General features: G+C 35.9%; 1 protein-coding gene across 3 annotated transcripts in view; it reads left to right on the forward strand.

The window, feature by feature from the left end:
- Positions 1-16357, forward strand: part of TACC2 (transforming acidic coiled-coil containing protein 2) — a 133523-nt gene extending 117166 nt beyond the window's left edge. For all 3 annotated transcript variants that reach the window (XM_063307285.1, XM_063307286.1, XM_063307287.1), the window contains 7 exons: positions 1795-1932; positions 3047-3123; positions 4070-4113; positions 12830-12990; positions 13808-13914; positions 14702-14822; positions 15856-16357. In XM_063307285.1, the coding sequence (XP_063163355.1) occupies positions 1795-1932; positions 3047-3123; positions 4070-4113; positions 12830-12990; positions 13808-13914; positions 14702-14822; positions 15856-15921 (714 nt within the window). In that variant the 3' untranslated portion in view covers positions 15922-16357. The remainder of the gene's footprint in view (positions 1-1794; positions 1933-3046; positions 3124-4069; positions 4114-12829; positions 12991-13807; positions 13915-14701; positions 14823-15855) is intronic.
- Positions 16358-18646: the final 2289 nt, after the last annotated feature.

The following is an 18646-nucleotide window of genomic DNA, read 5'->3' on the forward strand; positions in this document are numbered from 1 at the left end:
TCTTCAATAACAGGAGCTGTTATTTAACTGGAGTCAAGAAGTACCTTCATTCCATGCTATTCTGTACTAATCTTACAAGTTAGGGTAGATAGCTTAGTCTTAGTTTATTTATGATACATTTATGATACATGAATCATAAATCCATGGGGTGGTTGTTTATTATTATTATTATTAATATGAGAAAGAATGTTCAAACTGAAAAAGCATATGTATTTCATCTCAAAGTAGACATTTTCATATGCATATTATTTTTGAAACCAAGAAGTATCACAATATTCAGAAAAGTAAAAGCCAAGACAAAAAACAAAAAACCCTATTCCTTCACAGGCATTCTCTCAGACTAATAGGAATCAGATCAGTTCTCTTCCAAATGCAGAGCAAAGGAAATCCTCGAACATTTCTTAAACTAGTGTTTATAATAGATGATCTAAGTGTGTAACTTTGATATTATCACAAAAGTTATGGAATTAATAGGTCTTTGGCTAGATCTGGTGTTACCAAATTTTTTTAAACTCTTTTAACTATTTTTAGCTCTGAAAACAGTTTGCTCAGACTGTTACATATCTTACTGATCTCTTGTAGATGAAGAATTTGTAAAGAAAATAGCACAGCCAATCTCTAATATTCTCTTAGCTTCCTTTCGTATATTGCAGTTGAAAGAATTTGTAGTTTATAGTTTCAAGCTTAAACTTACGACTTTAGATGATATTTAGTCACTGATTAGGTGCTTGAATCCAGTATTGATTATTATGAGTTACTCTACTATAATTGCATTTTTAATTTTAAAAATGTTCAGTCAGATCTGCCAGTAAATTGAGTATTAAGCAAGTAAATTAAATATTAATATTGTGATCACATTCTTATAAAATTGAATCTGTACCAGCAGTTTCATATTTTATCTGAAATTATTATACCATCTGCAGAACTATATTTAGATAACTGTTGTGTAGTGCTTTTAGTAATAAGGTTAACATCAAATAAAAAGTGAAACTGTATAAGCCAAAACCATAGCTATGTTATAAACATTTTAAATATTGTGGTGGAAAACATGTTTTGAGATATATGATGGAGCAGCTTTTATCTTCAATAGAGAGTGTTGGATCTGCTTTTCAGTTGGGGTATCATTGGAATGCCTTTGTTCTTTTCTTTGACATTACTGACTTTCAAATAAAATTCACCTTGCTTTTACTGATCTTTGTGTTCATTGTTGCATAGTGAGTAGTACACAGTTCAGTAGATATCTGGCTGCATCCTGTGTAAAGTTGCCCAGGTGCATTTTGCTTACTGAGAACCAGATGGCATCATAGCAAGGATTTTCTGTTTTTTTAAAATGAAGAGTAGAAATAGCAGCAAAACAGGGTTCAAGCACAATCTGATGTAATTCAGATATCTTTAAAAATTGCAACTCCCATAATTTCCACGCTGGCTCAGAATTCTGAAAGGTACAGTCCAATATATTTGGAAGTCATCAGGTTGGGGAGTCTAACAAAACTGTCCTCTCTTCCCAAACTAGCTTTATTGAATAGAACCTTTAGTGATCAGTTTTGGTGCTGAAGTTCAATGAGACAGTACTTTGCAAGAAATATCGGAATTTCCAGTACTCTGTATACTGTCTTGCTACATGTGTAATAGTGACCATTGTGAAATAGCTTAATGATAAACACAGATTAATATTGTAATTAATTAATTCCACTTTTTCATGTTTCACATTCTTTTCTCACTTCCCTTGAAATTGTTCACCAAAGTACTACTGGAACATATTACTAACTGTCTGTCCTTCTTTTGAATGAACAGAGAGACCCTGCAGCTGATGCTTCTATCTCCAAAAGTGCATTGTACTCCCGGATAAGCAGCTCAGAGGGAGAAAATGCCTCCACTTTGCTTTATAAGCAGCAAGACGTGGATACTGCCTTAAGAGTTGCCAGGGAGGAGGTAATGGGAATTTTAATCAAGAAAGTCCTGCTTCTTTATTGGTAGGCATTTTGCCAATGCAGCTGCTTTGAGGTTTGTTCTTCTGATTAATTCATTAAATTTGAATGAATTAATGATTTTCCAACTATTGATCAACAGCAACATTGTGGGCTCTTCTTTTAAGAATCGGTTCTCCCTCATCTACTAAGCATAATTCAGTGAATGTGTTCCATAGTTACCTTCTTGAGATTGCATGTTCCTTATCCAATAATGTAGATGTTAATTGTGGTTAACAGAAAACAAGAATTCATTATAGAAAACTGGCCCTCTTGTTTGGGCAAATTTGGTGCATATCCCATCTACTGATGATGATAATTATTTACTGAGGAAACCCATGCATGGTTGGAATATTCATTATATATCTCTGTTCAGGCTTGCTTTCTTTACCAAATGGTGCATAAGGGCACCATTTATTTTTTGTTTGTTTATATGTTTAGAAAACTTTGGTAACATTTTAGCAAGGCTTAGGTCAAAGTTTTATATGTAGAAGTAAAATTATGATCAACAATTTAGATCTTTTTTACAGTCTAGGTAATAGTGTTGTATATTTGGCAATATACAGTAGTTAGATCTGTCAGTAGGCATTTAGGTAGGTAGAATGGAATTCACATAAAGGCATGAGTATGGCTCACAGTGTACAGCACTGCACAAAAAATCCCTTCCTAGACTCCAGTCCATTGTCTGCAGTAAACTGTGATTTTGAAGAAGTATAATTTTGCTTGTATTTTTGCTTTGTCTTAGCTTAGCAAGAGGGAGAAATGCTCACACATTTTGATTTTATAAAAGTGGCATCTGCAGCAAACAGTGATGACATCAAAAAGACATGCGCATGGTGACATCACATGTGCCACAATTATGTACTTGCATCCTGATATCTGACGCAAGTATGTAAGTCACAGCATTTGTGTGATAACATAATTGTGCACGTTTCATCAGTTGCTCTCCTTGCCTTCCCTGTGAATGCCATAATTATAATCTTGCTATATATTTCTATCAATCCTTAGGATGTTATGTGGCAAAGTATTTTGTACTTTTTCAAGCTGATACAACCTTATTTCTTCTCTTTCTGTAACAGATTGTTGCAAAGGAAAGGATGATTTCAGAATGGAAAGAGAAATACGAAGAGAGTAGGAGGGAAGTAATGGAAATGAGGTTTGTGTAATTTTCTCTGAATTAATACTGTTAAAGTTTTTCAAATAGTTAAAAAAATATTTTTAGATCATCATTATGTTGCTCATAGAAAACATAATCAGACAGGGAGAAATGTGGAAATAGGTTTCCTTTCTTTACGTATTTATTTATTTGCATAAATTCAACAAAGGAATATGATATAGCCACAAACAGTGCTATTCAAGATTCAAGAGCTACCTTGAGGGTGCTTACTGAATAGAAAAGCAGGATATAAATCAAATTAATAAACCGAATAGATTAAATAAATATATATTCTACCCCTTTCTGTTTGAAAATCCCACAAGTTATCTATCAAAATCTTATAAAATCCAAATATATATATCAGTTGTTTAAATCACATTTAATCAGCTATCCTCCTTGGGAGAACAAATTCAAAATGTTTTTAAAGTGAGGGTGGTGCTTTTGAATTGTTGTTTTGCATCACATTATTGGGTATTTTGTAGAATTGGAACATCGCAACGGGTTTTTTTTTATTTCTGCAACTCAGGATGTAATTGCTAATTAATTTATATAGGACTCTGGGACATTAGATGGAAACCATCAATCTTTCCCCTCTGCTATCACTTCCTAGCAAAATCAGTTCAAAATGTTATTAGTAGAAGGCACAAGTTAGTATACAGAATAGCAGATCTCTATCTTCTACTGAAGTAACTGAGAAAACAGTCTCAATGTGGAGGTCACAATCTATAGGTAGTAAATTACTTATTTTTTATGACAGGAATATGGATTTAACAGTATCATAGCTGTCTGTGAATTAAGCTTTGGATAAAAAAATGTCACATTGTAACAACCTGATTCTGTCATACATTTTGGAGCTAGTTTGTAAGCTTTTAACAGAAGAGATGGCATTAGAAAAATCCATTCTATGGATGCATGTTCATTCTCTTGTCTTTTCTTCTTTTAATAGGAAAATCGTTTCAGAGTATGAGAAGACAATTGCTCAAATGATAGGTAGGTATTTACTGTCATGAAAAGTAAATATTCTGTTCTCATTCTGTAAGGGGAATATATGTAAGAGCAAATTAGTGGTGCAATGAACAAAGATGCTTTTAAGAAACAGGTTCGAGAATCGCAATGCATCTGCAGATCCCTACATATGCCTGGAAGTTTTCTTGGAAATTATTTACCTGGAAGCTGGTTTCATTGATTACAAAAGTAATCATTGATTACTTTTTTAGAGAAAACATGCTCTAATTCCATAGCTATGTGTCATGCCACATGTATGAACTGAATCAGTGTACGATTTCATCCCATCATATTATAACAATGTTCATAAATAACGGAAAAGTAAAGACAAGTAGATGCCAGGAAAAAATATATTTATTTGACACCAGCCAATTATGAAAGAACCCTAAATGTATGATAGTGCTATTTACCAAAACATTTAACAAATGCTAATATATAATATTTAGGCCTAGGAAATTGCAGATTTCTAGACATCTTTGGCCTCTCAATCACATTATTGTGCCAGATTTCACTTTAATTAAACTATTAGTATCTAACTCATTGAAAGAAGATATCAAAATATGTCCATCAATACAAGCCTAATAAGTATAAAGTATTAAGCCTCAAAAACATTTTTCATGTCAAAGTAAAATGTAGAAACATTTTAATTACTTGAGCTGCTGTTTTTAGTATTACCATTTTAATTATTCTGTTATATTGTTCACTGTTGAGAATTTTGTTTGGCAAGTCTCCCTGGAAAGACCTGGTTTAGAAGAGTGACATACACATTTTAAACATAAATAAAATGTTTAAAGGGTTTATAGTGTGGTTGGAAGCTGTATAATTTTTGCCCTTCGTAACATATCCATATGATTTCACAAATGCAGAATCATCTAGTGAGTCCAAGGTTAATCTGAATTATGCAGAATTGGGGGCAACATAATTTTGTCCATCTGTCTGGCTTTATACTTACCATGACCCTTTCATTTGAAATTAGCGTTTATTTATATTCTGTAATTCTGTACCTCTAGAATGAATTCTGGTTAACAGTTTCCAGTATACAATGCATATGTGTGTGTGATCTTTGTGAGAGAGATGCTGAACAAGAGACAGAAATGCTTAAATCTTGTTCATCCTTTGCATTTCAGTTCTGTAGATTATTTTCCCCCAGGTTAAGAGATAGGAAGAAGTTTTTACTATTTCTATTTAACATTCTTTATACCCAACTTTTCCCCCATCACAAAAAAAAGCTTATAAAACATTTTTTTCTGATGCAAAATACCACTTTCATAGATATCATTGCATTATTTTATTTGCTTGTCATGTATGTACCCAATCAAAATGTTTTCCATAAAGACACTATTTGGAGCAAGGCTTACGATTGATTGATTGATTGATTGATTGACTGAGTGGGCGAGTGAGTTTTTAAGCTGCCCAAAACAACTCTGGGCAGCTTCACAAATTTGAAAATCAGGAAAAAAACAGCATTATATAAAAAAGGACACAGTTGCCCCAAGGGAACAAATTAAAAAAACAAACCACTCTCCCATATCACTCACAACATAGAAGGGGCCACCAAATACCCTAACCCAAGGCCTGGGGAAAGAGCCAAAGTTTAGGGCTCACTTATGGTGGGGACTGTATGAATCCTCTGAGGGATACTGTTCTAGAGGGCAGGTACTGATACAGAGAAAGCCTACTTCCTAAGTCCCAGTAGAAGACTTTGTTTGATTTATGGCACCCAAAGAAAGAAGATTCTGTCAGAGCACATAGGAAGGGAAACTACATCAGACTACACAGGAAGGGCAGACACTATGGCAGACAGATGATCCCTCAGATAGCACTATGGCATGTAGGGTTTAATAGATACTAACCTGTACCCTGAATTGTACCAGGAAGCTTACTGGTAAGTACAGCTTACAAAGTGGAGTTGTTATATAGGCATAGCAAGGCCTGCCCATTGCTTCTCATGCCGCTGCATTCTGGATCTTCTGTAGTTTCTGAGTGGTCTCCAAGAGCAGCCCCATGTAGAATGCATTGCAAAAATCTACCCACAAGACGATCAAGATGTCAGTGACTGTAAGGAGGGCTTCTCAATGCAGAGGCAGGTCCAATTAGAGTACAAGTTGAACTTGTGCAAAGGCTTTCCTGGCCATAGCTGCCACCTGCTCCTTGAGCAGGAGCTGAGAATCCAGGAAGATCCCTAGATTGTGCACAAATGGGAAAGTACAGCCCCATTAGGTGGAGAGTTCCCAGAATCAGAAAGTCCAAGCACCCACAGCCACTCAGTCTAGCTGGGTTGATCCTAAGCCTGTTCCTCCCCTTGCAGATCGCAGGACTATGATAAGACCTTGATAGTATTGCTTGGTCAGCCAGGGGTTAAGATATATGGCTAAGCATCATCTGCATACTGATTATACCTGACCCCAAACCAACAGATCACCTCCTCCATTGGCCTCATATAGTTATTAAACACATAAGAGAATCAAGGCTTGAGGCACCTCACAAATTAGGGGCATTGGACTTGATTTCTCTCCCCAACCCCCTAACACCCAACTAGAACTGGCTGTGGAGAAAGGAAAACCACCTTAACACCATGCCCCTTACTCCTATTCCTTGCAGATGGTCCAGAGTACACTATGATCAGTGATATTGAAAGCAACATTTTGAGGTAGAATTGAATAATATGATTTCTGAACTTGTTTTGAATATTGGATAGCCTAGTACTATTATGAAAAATGGAATGATTCACCCAGGTTGTAAATAAGAACTGATTTATCTTATATTTTTAAAACCTTTTGAATTTTAACATTTGAAGTAATTTTAATCTTCCAAATTTTAAAGATTTCTTTTAAATGGTCATTAATTTTTGGAGAATCTACACTAATTCTCTACCAGAGCAGCTACATTAAATTGAGCCCATTCCTACTTCTTTAAAAATTCAATTTAACATTAAACTATCACACTGCAGGGAATTATTGAATTTATACTGCTCTGTGTATTACCTAGAATTCTGTGTGTTCCTAGAAGTAATTCCTCTTACGCAGAATAGGATATATTTCCAGTATATAAGTGGCAATAATAGAGATCTATATAGCTTGGTAAAGATGCAGACCCAGATGAAACCTTTGTAAAGCTCACCTAGAGTAGATTCAGCTGCCCTTTCCAAAGAGCATTCTGTGGCAGATGGTGGTAAAGTTCAGAAGCTTAACTAGCTGGTTGATCTGTCACATGATCAGCCCCCTCATGAAGGGAGCTTCTGTGTGAAGGGTTTTCTTTAGGTGTATCATGGAGGAACTAAGCATGCACAGATGCAGCAACAACATTAAAATAATGACTGATTGATCTGGGATTTAATCTATTGGAAAGTTATAGAATTATTATTATCATTATTAATTGTATTTCTACTAGTGACTTATTTGAGTGAGATAGTGCAGTCTGAGAATAGAAAAGGGTAGCTTATGGAGATTGGGCATGGACCTGGATGAGTGTTGCCCTTAGGCAACATTGACTGATGGTGCCATCTCCTGTTGATGTGAAGATGTGCCTTTTTTGAATGATTCAGGAGGGTTTGTGCCCCCTAAGCTTTGGCACCCTTGGCCAGTGCCTACCGAGCCTTAGCCTAAAGCTAGCTGTGACCTAGATATATGAAATGTGAATGTGATTTTCCAGACAGGGTTTGTACAGTTTGAGTGCTAGTTGAGTGCAGCCTCAAGATCTAGTGCCCCAAATTCAGAATTGGGCTGATCTGATCCTCTTTTAGACATTCAGTTGGAGTGCTTTAAATATGCATATGGAAGAATGCTTTATATGCTAACCGAAAGGAAAATGAAATGTTCTGTGCTTGGTAATTTCTGACTAATCTTTATGCATGTGGCTTTGTCCCTGGTTAGAAATGCAGCAGGAGCATCTGGTATGTTTAGATAAAACATACTGAAGTGTGCTATTTAACAAGTATTGGTATCCTGCAAGGGAAAAAAGAAAAAATGAGTATCTTATATTTATAGCTGGAGAGATCCTTCTAAGCACTTTATAAATCTGAACTAAACTAATACCCCTTTAGAGAAAGTTGATTTTGACCAAATAGTGAAGAAAAGGGGCTAAAGAAGTGCCCTAATGTAATACAAAACTCAGTGGCTCCAGTACAAATGTAAAAAAGGTTAGCTCATAAAGATTTAAGGAGGCAGAAACTTGGCCAGACTGAGTTTGTAGAGCTCTTGGTAATTCCTTGGTATGTACTTTTCAGATAGCATCTACCTTCATATAATTTCCTTTAAAATCCACATCTTCATTTAGCCTCTGCCTCTATTGCATCCTTGTCTCCATTAAAAGAATAATTCTTGAACAGAGAAAAATTGCCCATTGCATTCAATCTACAGATTATGTGAGTGCTTTTTGAACTGTTCTTGTTGCACGTGGTGCTTTGTCAAGGTGAATCTCATCCACAGTATTTCCATTTCCAGTGAATTCCACATCTACAGCTACTGTCACCTTGTTGAGCCATTCATTCATTCATTCATTCATTCACTTCCTTCATGCATATGCTTGTATGAAAGCTGAAAGCAAACTCATCTATTCAAAATTATTATGCTGCTCCATTTTTCGTCATTGAACTAAAAGGAATATTGTGCTTTGTGCATTACAGATCGTTGCATTCAGGTTTTTTCTGCTTTCGTAATAAATCCCTTGATTTTTTTTTCTATTTTGCTTCCATTTTTGTTGCTGCTTGTTCTTTGCTTGCAAATCCAAAACAAAGGCAAGCCTGGTAAGTAATGCTTTTGCCAACTTTGGCACCTGGCATATTGCACTTTTTATTTTTTATTTATTTATTTTGGCATTTACTTTATGTGTTTGCTCTGTCTTCTTATGAATGAGCTCTTAACAGAAAATGTAGATATAAATCTTGTTATTTCTAATGATAACGGTGGTTATAATGACCAATAGATTCTGAAAGCATTGGTGGATTTTTTATGGTGAAATACATTGTTCCTTTTCACTTCAGGAATAGGGTGTAGCAACAAATATCTTTATTAACTGACTACATTACAGTGGTTTCCAAAATACTTGCAGTGGCAGTGGTGCATCATAAAAATGTAGTTAGAAACTGATACTTTCACTCAGATAATTTCACATGATTATTTTGGTCACCTAAATACACAATTTAAGAAGAGTGGAGGCCGTCAGTTTTAGGTCTTATCAACTGAATGCCCTACCTGCAATAAGATATGCAAGCTTCAGTAGCAAGGACAACTCATTTATTTCAATACAGGAGAACTGCACAGATTCTCATATTGGATGCTAGTTAACTTTTTAAACTAGATGCTCTTTGTCCCTTTCAAATCCCATATTAGAACTGATGATCTTGAGAATCCTATCATAAGAAAGGCTGGACTACATCATCCTAGATGGTGCTGTGTCATTAAGCAAAAGCCTCTCTGCATAGTTTTAGGAGCAAGGAACACTATGCTCAGATGTGTTTGTTACACATTAATTAATTAACAAATTGTTAAATTTGATATTGTGAATATGTAATCTATGCTTTATGCTGATTTTATTAATTGTATGGCTGTTAATTGCCCACAGGCCTTTTGAAACTATGTGATAGCAGGACATAAATTAAAAATCAGTAATTTGGGGGAGACATCTACTTGCCCCGTAAATTCTAGTAGAACAGGCTATTTACACATTTCCTCAGTCAGAGACTATTATCTGCAGAGGCTACAGAAACATGCCTTTTCGATTGCTGTCCCTCTCTTGAAATACGGTATGCCCTGGACATCAGAATGTCCTCTTATCTTCAGAAGGTCAATGCAGATTTGACTATTGTATCAAATCTTGGGGGCATGGCTCTTAGGATTATGTCTCTGGAGGAACATCTATTTTAATGGTGTTCTTTGGTATCTTTGCTTCCTGGTGCATGTAATTGTTTATATTATATGTTTGGGTTTTAATTTTTGATTATCATGTATTTGTCTTAACCCAAATTACAGATTTGGGGAATTGTATGTTGCTTGGTGTCAGTTGATTGGAGTGGCTGATAAGCCAAACAAATCCATTTAAATAATTAATGCCTTAGTATGAATGATGATACTCCTTGGAATGAGATGATGCTGATTGTCAAGTTTGCAGTGGAGGGAAAATGGATGAACTTGATGTTTGTTCCCATAAATCAATTCCTAACCACAGCTTGTTAAGATAAGAGGACAACCAACATCAAGACAGAGTCACTTGATGGAGAAAATAATAAAATAAAGGATTTACTTTCATGCCCATGATCTTAACTCCCCAAATGATGTTTGATTAGGCAAGCTTTAACCTGTCACTTAATCCAGCATTCTCTTTCTTCATCTTCCATGGCTTTTTATTTAAACTGGAGCTCTGGATAAACAGATCACTTTTGTGAAGACCCATAATCAGTAGAGAGATGACTGAAGGCTGTCTGGTCAACCCTGGCAAAATGAAAACCTACCCTAAATTACCTTTCCACCTCAAGATTTGCAACTGGCTTGAATTTAATGAACATTTCTGCTAAATGGCATTGAGTAAAAGTCATATTTGAAAATTAGTCAACAAAGTGCATATTAAATGTAAAAATTAGTTTACATAAAAGTTTAACCCATAAACTGTTCCAGTATTGACTAGAAACTTACTTTGGCCCATTTTTGGAAAAGTTAGAAGAAGCTGCTAGAAAAATATTTTGTTTCTATGTAGTTCAAATTACACAACAGCAATGAAAGTCTTAATCTATTTTAAGGATTTCATTCAAAGAATCCTGATTATTATAAAAATGGGAGGGAATCAATACTTAGAATAATACATTAGAAGAATGGCACATTCAGTTGATGTTTTGCCTGAAAGAAGAAATATTGAATATACAAGTGCTTAGTACTGTATATTCATATTAAATTACAAACAAGTAGTAGTGACAAACTGTATGTTGCTGTACTTGTTAAACTGCTTCTAGCCAAGTTTTCTTTTTTTTCCAGAACCACTATTCCTCAGTCACAGGATTTTACAGCAGTCTAAAAGACATTCATCCATGTGGAACTATTCCATGTTTTCTCGTTCCTTCTTTCGTGTTTTTCTTTCCAAAGTTTTTGTACTATTGTGGAGTAAAAGATGGAATATTTGCAGAATGACTTCTTGGGGGGTATAGTTAGATTTAAGAACAGTTAGGAATAACCCACTTCCATTTTGAAAATTTACTAAAATTAATTTACTAAAAGAATAACTGGCTTCTAATTGATGTTGCTTGTACAGGTAGTTCTCACTTAGTGACCACAATTGGGACTGGAAGCTTGGTCAATAAGCAAAGCAGTCACTAAGTGACTTAGTCACTAAGTCACATAAGTGACCGTGCTTATGATCTTACCTCAGTTTTCCTTTGCTTTACAGACAACAGACCTGCAAGGATTGGTCATAAAGTTACTTTTTCATCACCTTCGTAACTGCAATCACTAAATGAGGCAGTCGCTAAACAAGGACTACCTGTACCTCTGTTGTTTTTATTGATAGAATCGTTCTTAGAGAAGCAATAACAAAAATAATTGGTTCAGCATAAAGTTAAGACTGCTTTATGGTATACTGAAATGATTCATGCATCAATATTATGCATGTGCATCTAAGAATACCATACAACCAAAGCTGTTCACAGTTCACATGCTGTGTAAGCTCTGGTTTGCTACAGCTCTGAGAAAAGTGGACACTTGATAATGACATGGCTGTAATGGTGTAAAATATAACGACCTTTTAAAGTGATACGATTAAAAAATCTGGCAATTTGGGGGAGTTGCAATCCAAAACACAGCAGGTGGGTAAAGCTGGATTACAACAGTAGAAAACAGGCAGAAAAGAGGGAACATTGTAGAAATACATAAACCTGTGCATACAGTAGAGAAAGTGGAGAGGGAGAACTTCTCAGAGGGCTAAGCATCCAGTGAAATTGAGCAGTGGGAAATTCAGGCAAGACAGAGGGGAAAATCGATTTGCAGGACTCATAGCTAAACTATAGAATCATTTTTATAAGATTACTAAGGGCCACTGTGTTTAAGGGATGCAGATCAAATAAATTCATACAGGATCAAGCTTTTAATGACTATCTGTAATGATGGCTACACTGTTTCCAGAATCAGTCAGAATAGTATGGCTAGTATGAAAGTCTGATCTGGCAGAATTCTTCTGAAGTTATTATATGTATAGATTTGTCTGCACTTTTCTTTATGGATTGTTTTGTTTCAGGGCTGAAGTGCCATTTTATAAACTGAAGTATTTAGTTTGATATATTAAAATTTTCAATTAATTGAAATAATGCTAAGTTTGCCCAACCCAGTGGCAGGTTTTTGGATGCCAGGATGAGCTTATTTTACATTGATTCAAACTTCCTATTTTTGCTGAGTTAATAACTATGGTGCAAGTTTCAGGCAACGTGATTCCCATATCAGAGCTGTTCTTTGTGTTGAGTACATGCTTCTGAGTACTTACTTGTAAAGCACAAGAAGTCAAGTTCCATTGCCTTATTTAATGTATCAGTTTTGAGTGATGTGATAAATTAGTTATTCCCATAATAAAACAATGTTTTAAATGCTGAACAGATTTACCAGGCAAACATGTCCCCTTCATTATACTTAGCATGATCTCATCTTCATGCTTTAACTTAACTTTAGAATACTAAGTTTTAAAACTATTCATTATTTTTGAGCCTTTTAATCATTGTCTCCTATAGAGGATGAGCAGAGAGAAAAATCCATGTCCCATCACACAGTCCAGCAGCTTATTATGGAAAAAGAGCAAGCATTAGCAGACCTGAACTCTGTGGAAAAATCTCTGGCAGATCTTTTCAGAAGATATGAAAAAATGAAAGAAGTTCTTGAAGGATTTAGGAAGGTAGGTCACAGTGAATAGTGCTTTCATCAAAATGCCCACATCCACTAAGATGCACATGTAGGTCTGGAGTTGGAGCTGCACTTCTGCAATCATTTCAGTGGAGGGCCTGATTTCCATATCCACAGGCAGGATTTTGGCTGAAGGTCAAGTCCCTCCACTCATGGATTTGGGGATAAGAATTCTTCATGGAGGTGCCAGTTCTCAAACTTCCTTCCCAACCTCGATGCTTCTTCCTATAGAACATCTGTAACCACATCTGCCCCATTTGTTAGGGCTTTATACAGCAACACTTCTTAATCTAATAACCTGACACACATCAGCCTGAAAGTCAGCTTATGTGCTGCCACCCAGGTTTAGTACAAGTAGATGACAGCACTGAGACCAGCCAAAATCACCTTTTTATGCCAGTGTGCAAGAATGAATTATATAATATTCCCTGACTCCAGTAAAAGATCTAGCTTGGATTAATTTTCCCTTAATTGGTTTTCTTACTCATTCACTGCATTTTAAAAGCAATCATGTGTACATGCCAAAAATTCAAAACAACAATTTCTGTAGACACTGGATGTTGCAGAAAAGGGATTCTTAGACTGGTTGAACTTCATATGGCATTCATGGCCTGTATAATTCATACTGAGAGGATTACTTAGCATTTATGTATTTTCTGTCACTCTTATTTTAAGTAAATCAACTAATTCTGTGTTTGCTTTCAAGAAAATTATCTGCTACCTAAAACTATGGAGTATGATCAAAAGCCTACAACTTACTGTGAACCTGTTTGTCTGTTTTTAAACTATTTTTATGTTTCCCATTAAAGAATGAAGAAGTATTAAAGAAATGTGCACAAGAATATTTATCACGAGTTAAAAAGGAAGAGCAGAGATATCAAGCCCTCAAGGTTCATGCAGAAGAAAAACTGGACAGGTATTTTATTAGGGCTTGGGAGGAATCCTGAATTGCAGCCAAAGACTTCTGCTCTAATTCTGAAGTTCTCTGTGTTCATCAGATTCTTGTCAGTACTGCCATATAATTTTGATTTGAGTTCTACAAAATGTATTCTGTCACTTAAGAGAAGACCTGATTCCTTGGAAACTTGTTTAGCCTCCTTAAGGCTCTCCTCTATTTTCATAGCCAAAACAGCTACTTTTTAAAAAATTCAGTGAAGGTTTAATTCCACATCAAACATCAAGTCTTACATAATATAACGTAACTGGGGAATCCTGGTATACCAATACTGTGCTGAATTTCATAATGAATTGTGCCTGTGTTTCACAAGTTACAATAATACGATGTTTTTTATAAATATGTACGTGCTTAAAATTGTGTCTTATAGGCAGTTCTACAGTCTGAATTTCTGAACAGTATGTTCCAAACAGTTAAATTACCCAATTAGTACTCGCCCAGATATTTGGATGTAGTTAAGAGTCTTCAAAATGAGAGCCAGTTTGGTGTAATGGTTAAGGCACCAGGCTAGAAACTGTGAGACACTAAGTTCTAGTTCCACCTTAGGCATGAAGCCAACTGGGTGACCTTGGACCAGTCAGACACACTCAACCCTAGAAGGCAGTGGCAAACCAGCTTCAAAAATCTTGCCAAGAAAACTGCTGGGACTAGTCTAGGCAGTTTCCAGGAGTCAACACTAATGTGGAGGGAGGGGGAGAGAGAGAGAAAGGTTCCTTGGCACTCAATATTATGACCTGTGTTTCTGCAGAGCCAATGCTGAAATTGCACAAGTTCGGGGCAAGGCTCAGCAAGAACAAGCAGCTTACCAAGCCAGCCTTCGTAAAGAGCAGTTAAAAGTGGATGCCTTGGAAAGAACACTGGAACAAAAGGTGACTAGTTCTGAACTGTATGACAAAGCTGCTTGTAGAGGAAGTATGGTGTTTGGTAGCTGTTCCCTAAGTCAGATACAGCGTTTTACTTAAATGGAGAACTGGCAAACTTTTTGCAGTAAGAGGCTGTCCTCCTTAAAAACTTCAATAAATGTTTAAAATGCTTTTGTGGTCCTGGTGGTGGCTCGGCCTCTGAAGTTCAGTATAGTCTGTGGTGGTGATGCAGTAATATCAGAGAGAGAGGAGCTCAGATTTCATGGGGTGTTTGAGGCAGTTCAAGGGTCCTATAGACCTAGTATCTCATTTTACTGTTTATTAGGGCTGGGCAGCACTTCATGTTTGATCTCCAGAAACTACATTGGAATGGGAGGGAGGGTGAATAGAACACCTGTCTGCAGCGCTTTAAAGCAGCTGGGTCTTCTCCCATAATCAGCACAGAGATTTTAAGGCATTGTAGGCAGTCAGTATGTTCGTACTCCCTCCCAAGTCAAAGGAGATCAAATCTAAGCACTACTCTTAATGAAACAAGTTAAAATACCAGATTGCTCACTCCTGCCTTAATCCATGGATGGGTGACTGTGGCTTAGCCCAGTGTTTCTCAACCTCAGCAACTTTAAGATGTTATTCTGGGAGAATTCTGGGAGTTGAAGTCCACACATCTTAAAGTTGCTGAGGTTGAGAAACATTGGCTTAGCCAATTGATAGCCGAAGTCTGGCTTCTGCCAAGCAGTTGCTTGCCCTTTCAGAATGATTTGAATCTTTAAGGAAAGACCCAGACATAAGGTAATATAAAAAATGAAATATGAAATCTTTTCCTGAAAGGCTCCACAGTGGTAATGCTAAAGTGATGGGTATAGCAGAACTGATTGCTGCTGCTGATTCAGCATAACTGCTGACAGATAGATTTTGCTCTTTCCCCAGAGCATGTACTATATTCTTAATGGCAACAAACATTATTTTGACAACAAAGGGTGTAAATACAGCTTTTTACTAAAATATGTTTATCCTCTCTTCTCTGTCTCTGTGTTTTTAGAATAAAGAAATAGAAGAGTTGACGAAGATTTGTGATGAACTGATTGCCAAAATGGGGAAAAGCTAACTTTTAACCAAAACCTTAAATTACAATCTTGCGTGCAATATGACCATTGGCACAGTGATATCCAGGCAGTGATGTGAACGGAATCTATTTTCACTTTTTTGTATGCACTACTGTATTTTTTCTTAATAATATTGATTTGATTGTATGCAGTACTAAGACTATCAGAAATCCTTGCTATTATCTGCAATTCTTTCCTTTGTATAATTCATAGCAAGTTGATCTCAAAAGTTCCTGTATCAGGGAGATTTGTCAAGTTCTTTAATAAATTACAGTTGCTTATCCTAGCCTTCCCTTTGTACATGAGTTCCCATGTTGGATGTCTTTTTTGGATTTAATATAAATGTGTATTACATGCATGGGGACTCTTGCCTTAAGGAGTGTAAATTTGACCTGCATTTTCTGATTTGTAAAATAAAATGGAAACTTGAAAAATTAAGATATTTGCCTCTGTGATGCTTACTGTAAATAATATTTCCCTTCCCATTTGAAAAGTGGTTTCATATCATTACTGGGAAGTTGAAAATCAATCTAAATCTAGTATTCATTAGCATCAGCTTTTTATATATTATTCTGTTATTTCATTGGTTTGAAAAACAGTATTTCTCAGGATACCAATGTACCAATGCCCTAGAGATCACCCAGGTGTACTTTATACAAAATTCTAATGACTAGATCAGGGTTTCCCTACCAGGGTTCTGTGGAACCCAGGGTTCCATGAGAGGTCACTAGGGGTCACCCTGGGAGATCACAATTTATTTTAAAAATTATTTCAAATTCAGGCAACTTCACATTAAAGAGGTAAGTTTCATTCTTTATTTTTAGTTTAAGAACACTGTTAATGCCTATATACAGGTCTACACATGAAACAAATATAATAATTCTGTAACTTCTGGCCTATGTTAGAGCCCGAATGTGCAGGGGTACCCCAAGCCTGAAAAATATTTCAAGGGTTCCTCCAGGGTCTAAAGGTTGGGAAAGGCTGGACTAGATCATAAGTTTTATATTAAAAAATCTGTTAGTATAAAATAAAGGTGACTTTTGTTGTGAATGCTTGTACAAACAATGCTAGGACTGATACAAACTATTGTAAATATCTGGCTTTAAAGGATCTTGGTGCTTTGAGGTAAGTTTGCAGACAAGCTCAGCTTCAGCTAAAAACTTTACAGCTGTCCCCTGTATGAGGAAGAGTTTTCTCTCAAGATACCCAAAGCAGGGGTATTATCCCAAGTAACTGAAAGTTTGACTGGTCCATGTGGCAGTCTATCCATTGTAGCAACAGTCCATCCACTGGATATTGGAGAAGGCATCTGGAAGTGCACACCATGACCTGCCAAAAAAATCATAATGGATATATTCATCAGTAAGAACAGAAAGTATGAAGGTGGCAATAAGGACAAAGCAACAGACAAAGATGAAAAATGTGAGTGAAAAAGAAAATTGTTGTTCCACAATAAGCAAGACTCAGGAGCTTTGTACAGAGTGACCAGATCCTATCTTGTTTTCTTTTGTATTGTGTCTTTGTTGTTTATATTGTGAGTTGCCCAGAGTTATTTTGGAGCTAAGTGGTGGTAAATTGAAATAAATGCCTTTTAAAAATCCATCCAGACATCCAGATATTTTCTGAGCAACAAGATTCACTTGGTGTAGTGATGAATTCAATCCTACTCCAAAATCTATCATTTGTGGCGATAAACATCTGACCTACTTTGATGCTTAAATTCGAGAAAGCAACAGATCTTGGAATTTACCAAAACAGAGTGTCAGATGTAGCTCAAGAAACCTGCTACTTTAGTAGCAACTTTTTAAAGAGTGAAATGTATGTAATCCAAGTAAATGAATGAAAGAGTTATTGCATGAAAGCTCAGTTACTGGTATTTGTTCATCACATTCATAATTGTAAAATAGTAGAACAGTTTTTAATATTGTAGAGAAGAGGCTCAACATACTCATACTACCTTGACTGACTACTTGGAATGTGTTAGCTTGTCCTGGAAATTCTGTGTAGAAATTTATAGAGATGGTGCTTCTTCCAAGTCACTAAAAAGATTTGCATCATTAGTTTTAAAAAGTAAACAGTCATAACAATACGTTGTTTTCTGTATCACAAAGCTTTTGTTTTAAAACAAACAGCGATAAGATGAAAATTGTGCTGGACTAAGTCACAGAAATGGGGAACTATATTAAAAGTACTTCTCTTAAGTCATGTATCTTTATCACAGTAACTAATTTGGGGTGACCACATGGAAGTGGAATGCTTCAGTTTTTGCCACTGTAGGCAGCTTATACTGACCATCGTAAGTTGTGCCTTTCAGGGTAAGCCCGATATCAAAATTCCTGATTCTTTCATCTTACTTGCTAAGCTCCAGATGAATGCACATGGAGCACTCTTCCTCTTTAAATGCTTAATCTTTGTGTATAAATGAATTATTTAAAACCAGAGTACTCATTCTTACTAGAATGGAGTGTATGTGAGCTTAACACTCAGTCCTCAATAAAGCAGTAAGATGCATGATTAATTCAACAGCTGATTCTGTCACAATTGCTCTACATTAGCAGCAATCCTTTTAGTAGAAAATGAACAGTGTCATTTCTAACTTATCACATATTGGCTGATCTATTAGAATAAAGTAAGTACTGAACACCTCAGCAAACTAAGAGTCTTGTATTTAATCTGAAAATGTTTATATATACTCCCATAAAATGCCAATTAGTATTGCACTGTTTT

This window comes from Candoia aspera, chromosome 6 (assembly GCF_035149785.1).
Source record: "Candoia aspera isolate rCanAsp1 chromosome 6, rCanAsp1.hap2, whole genome shotgun sequence".
NCBI classification, from domain to species: Eukaryota; Metazoa; Chordata; class Lepidosauria; order Squamata; family Boidae; genus Candoia; species Candoia aspera.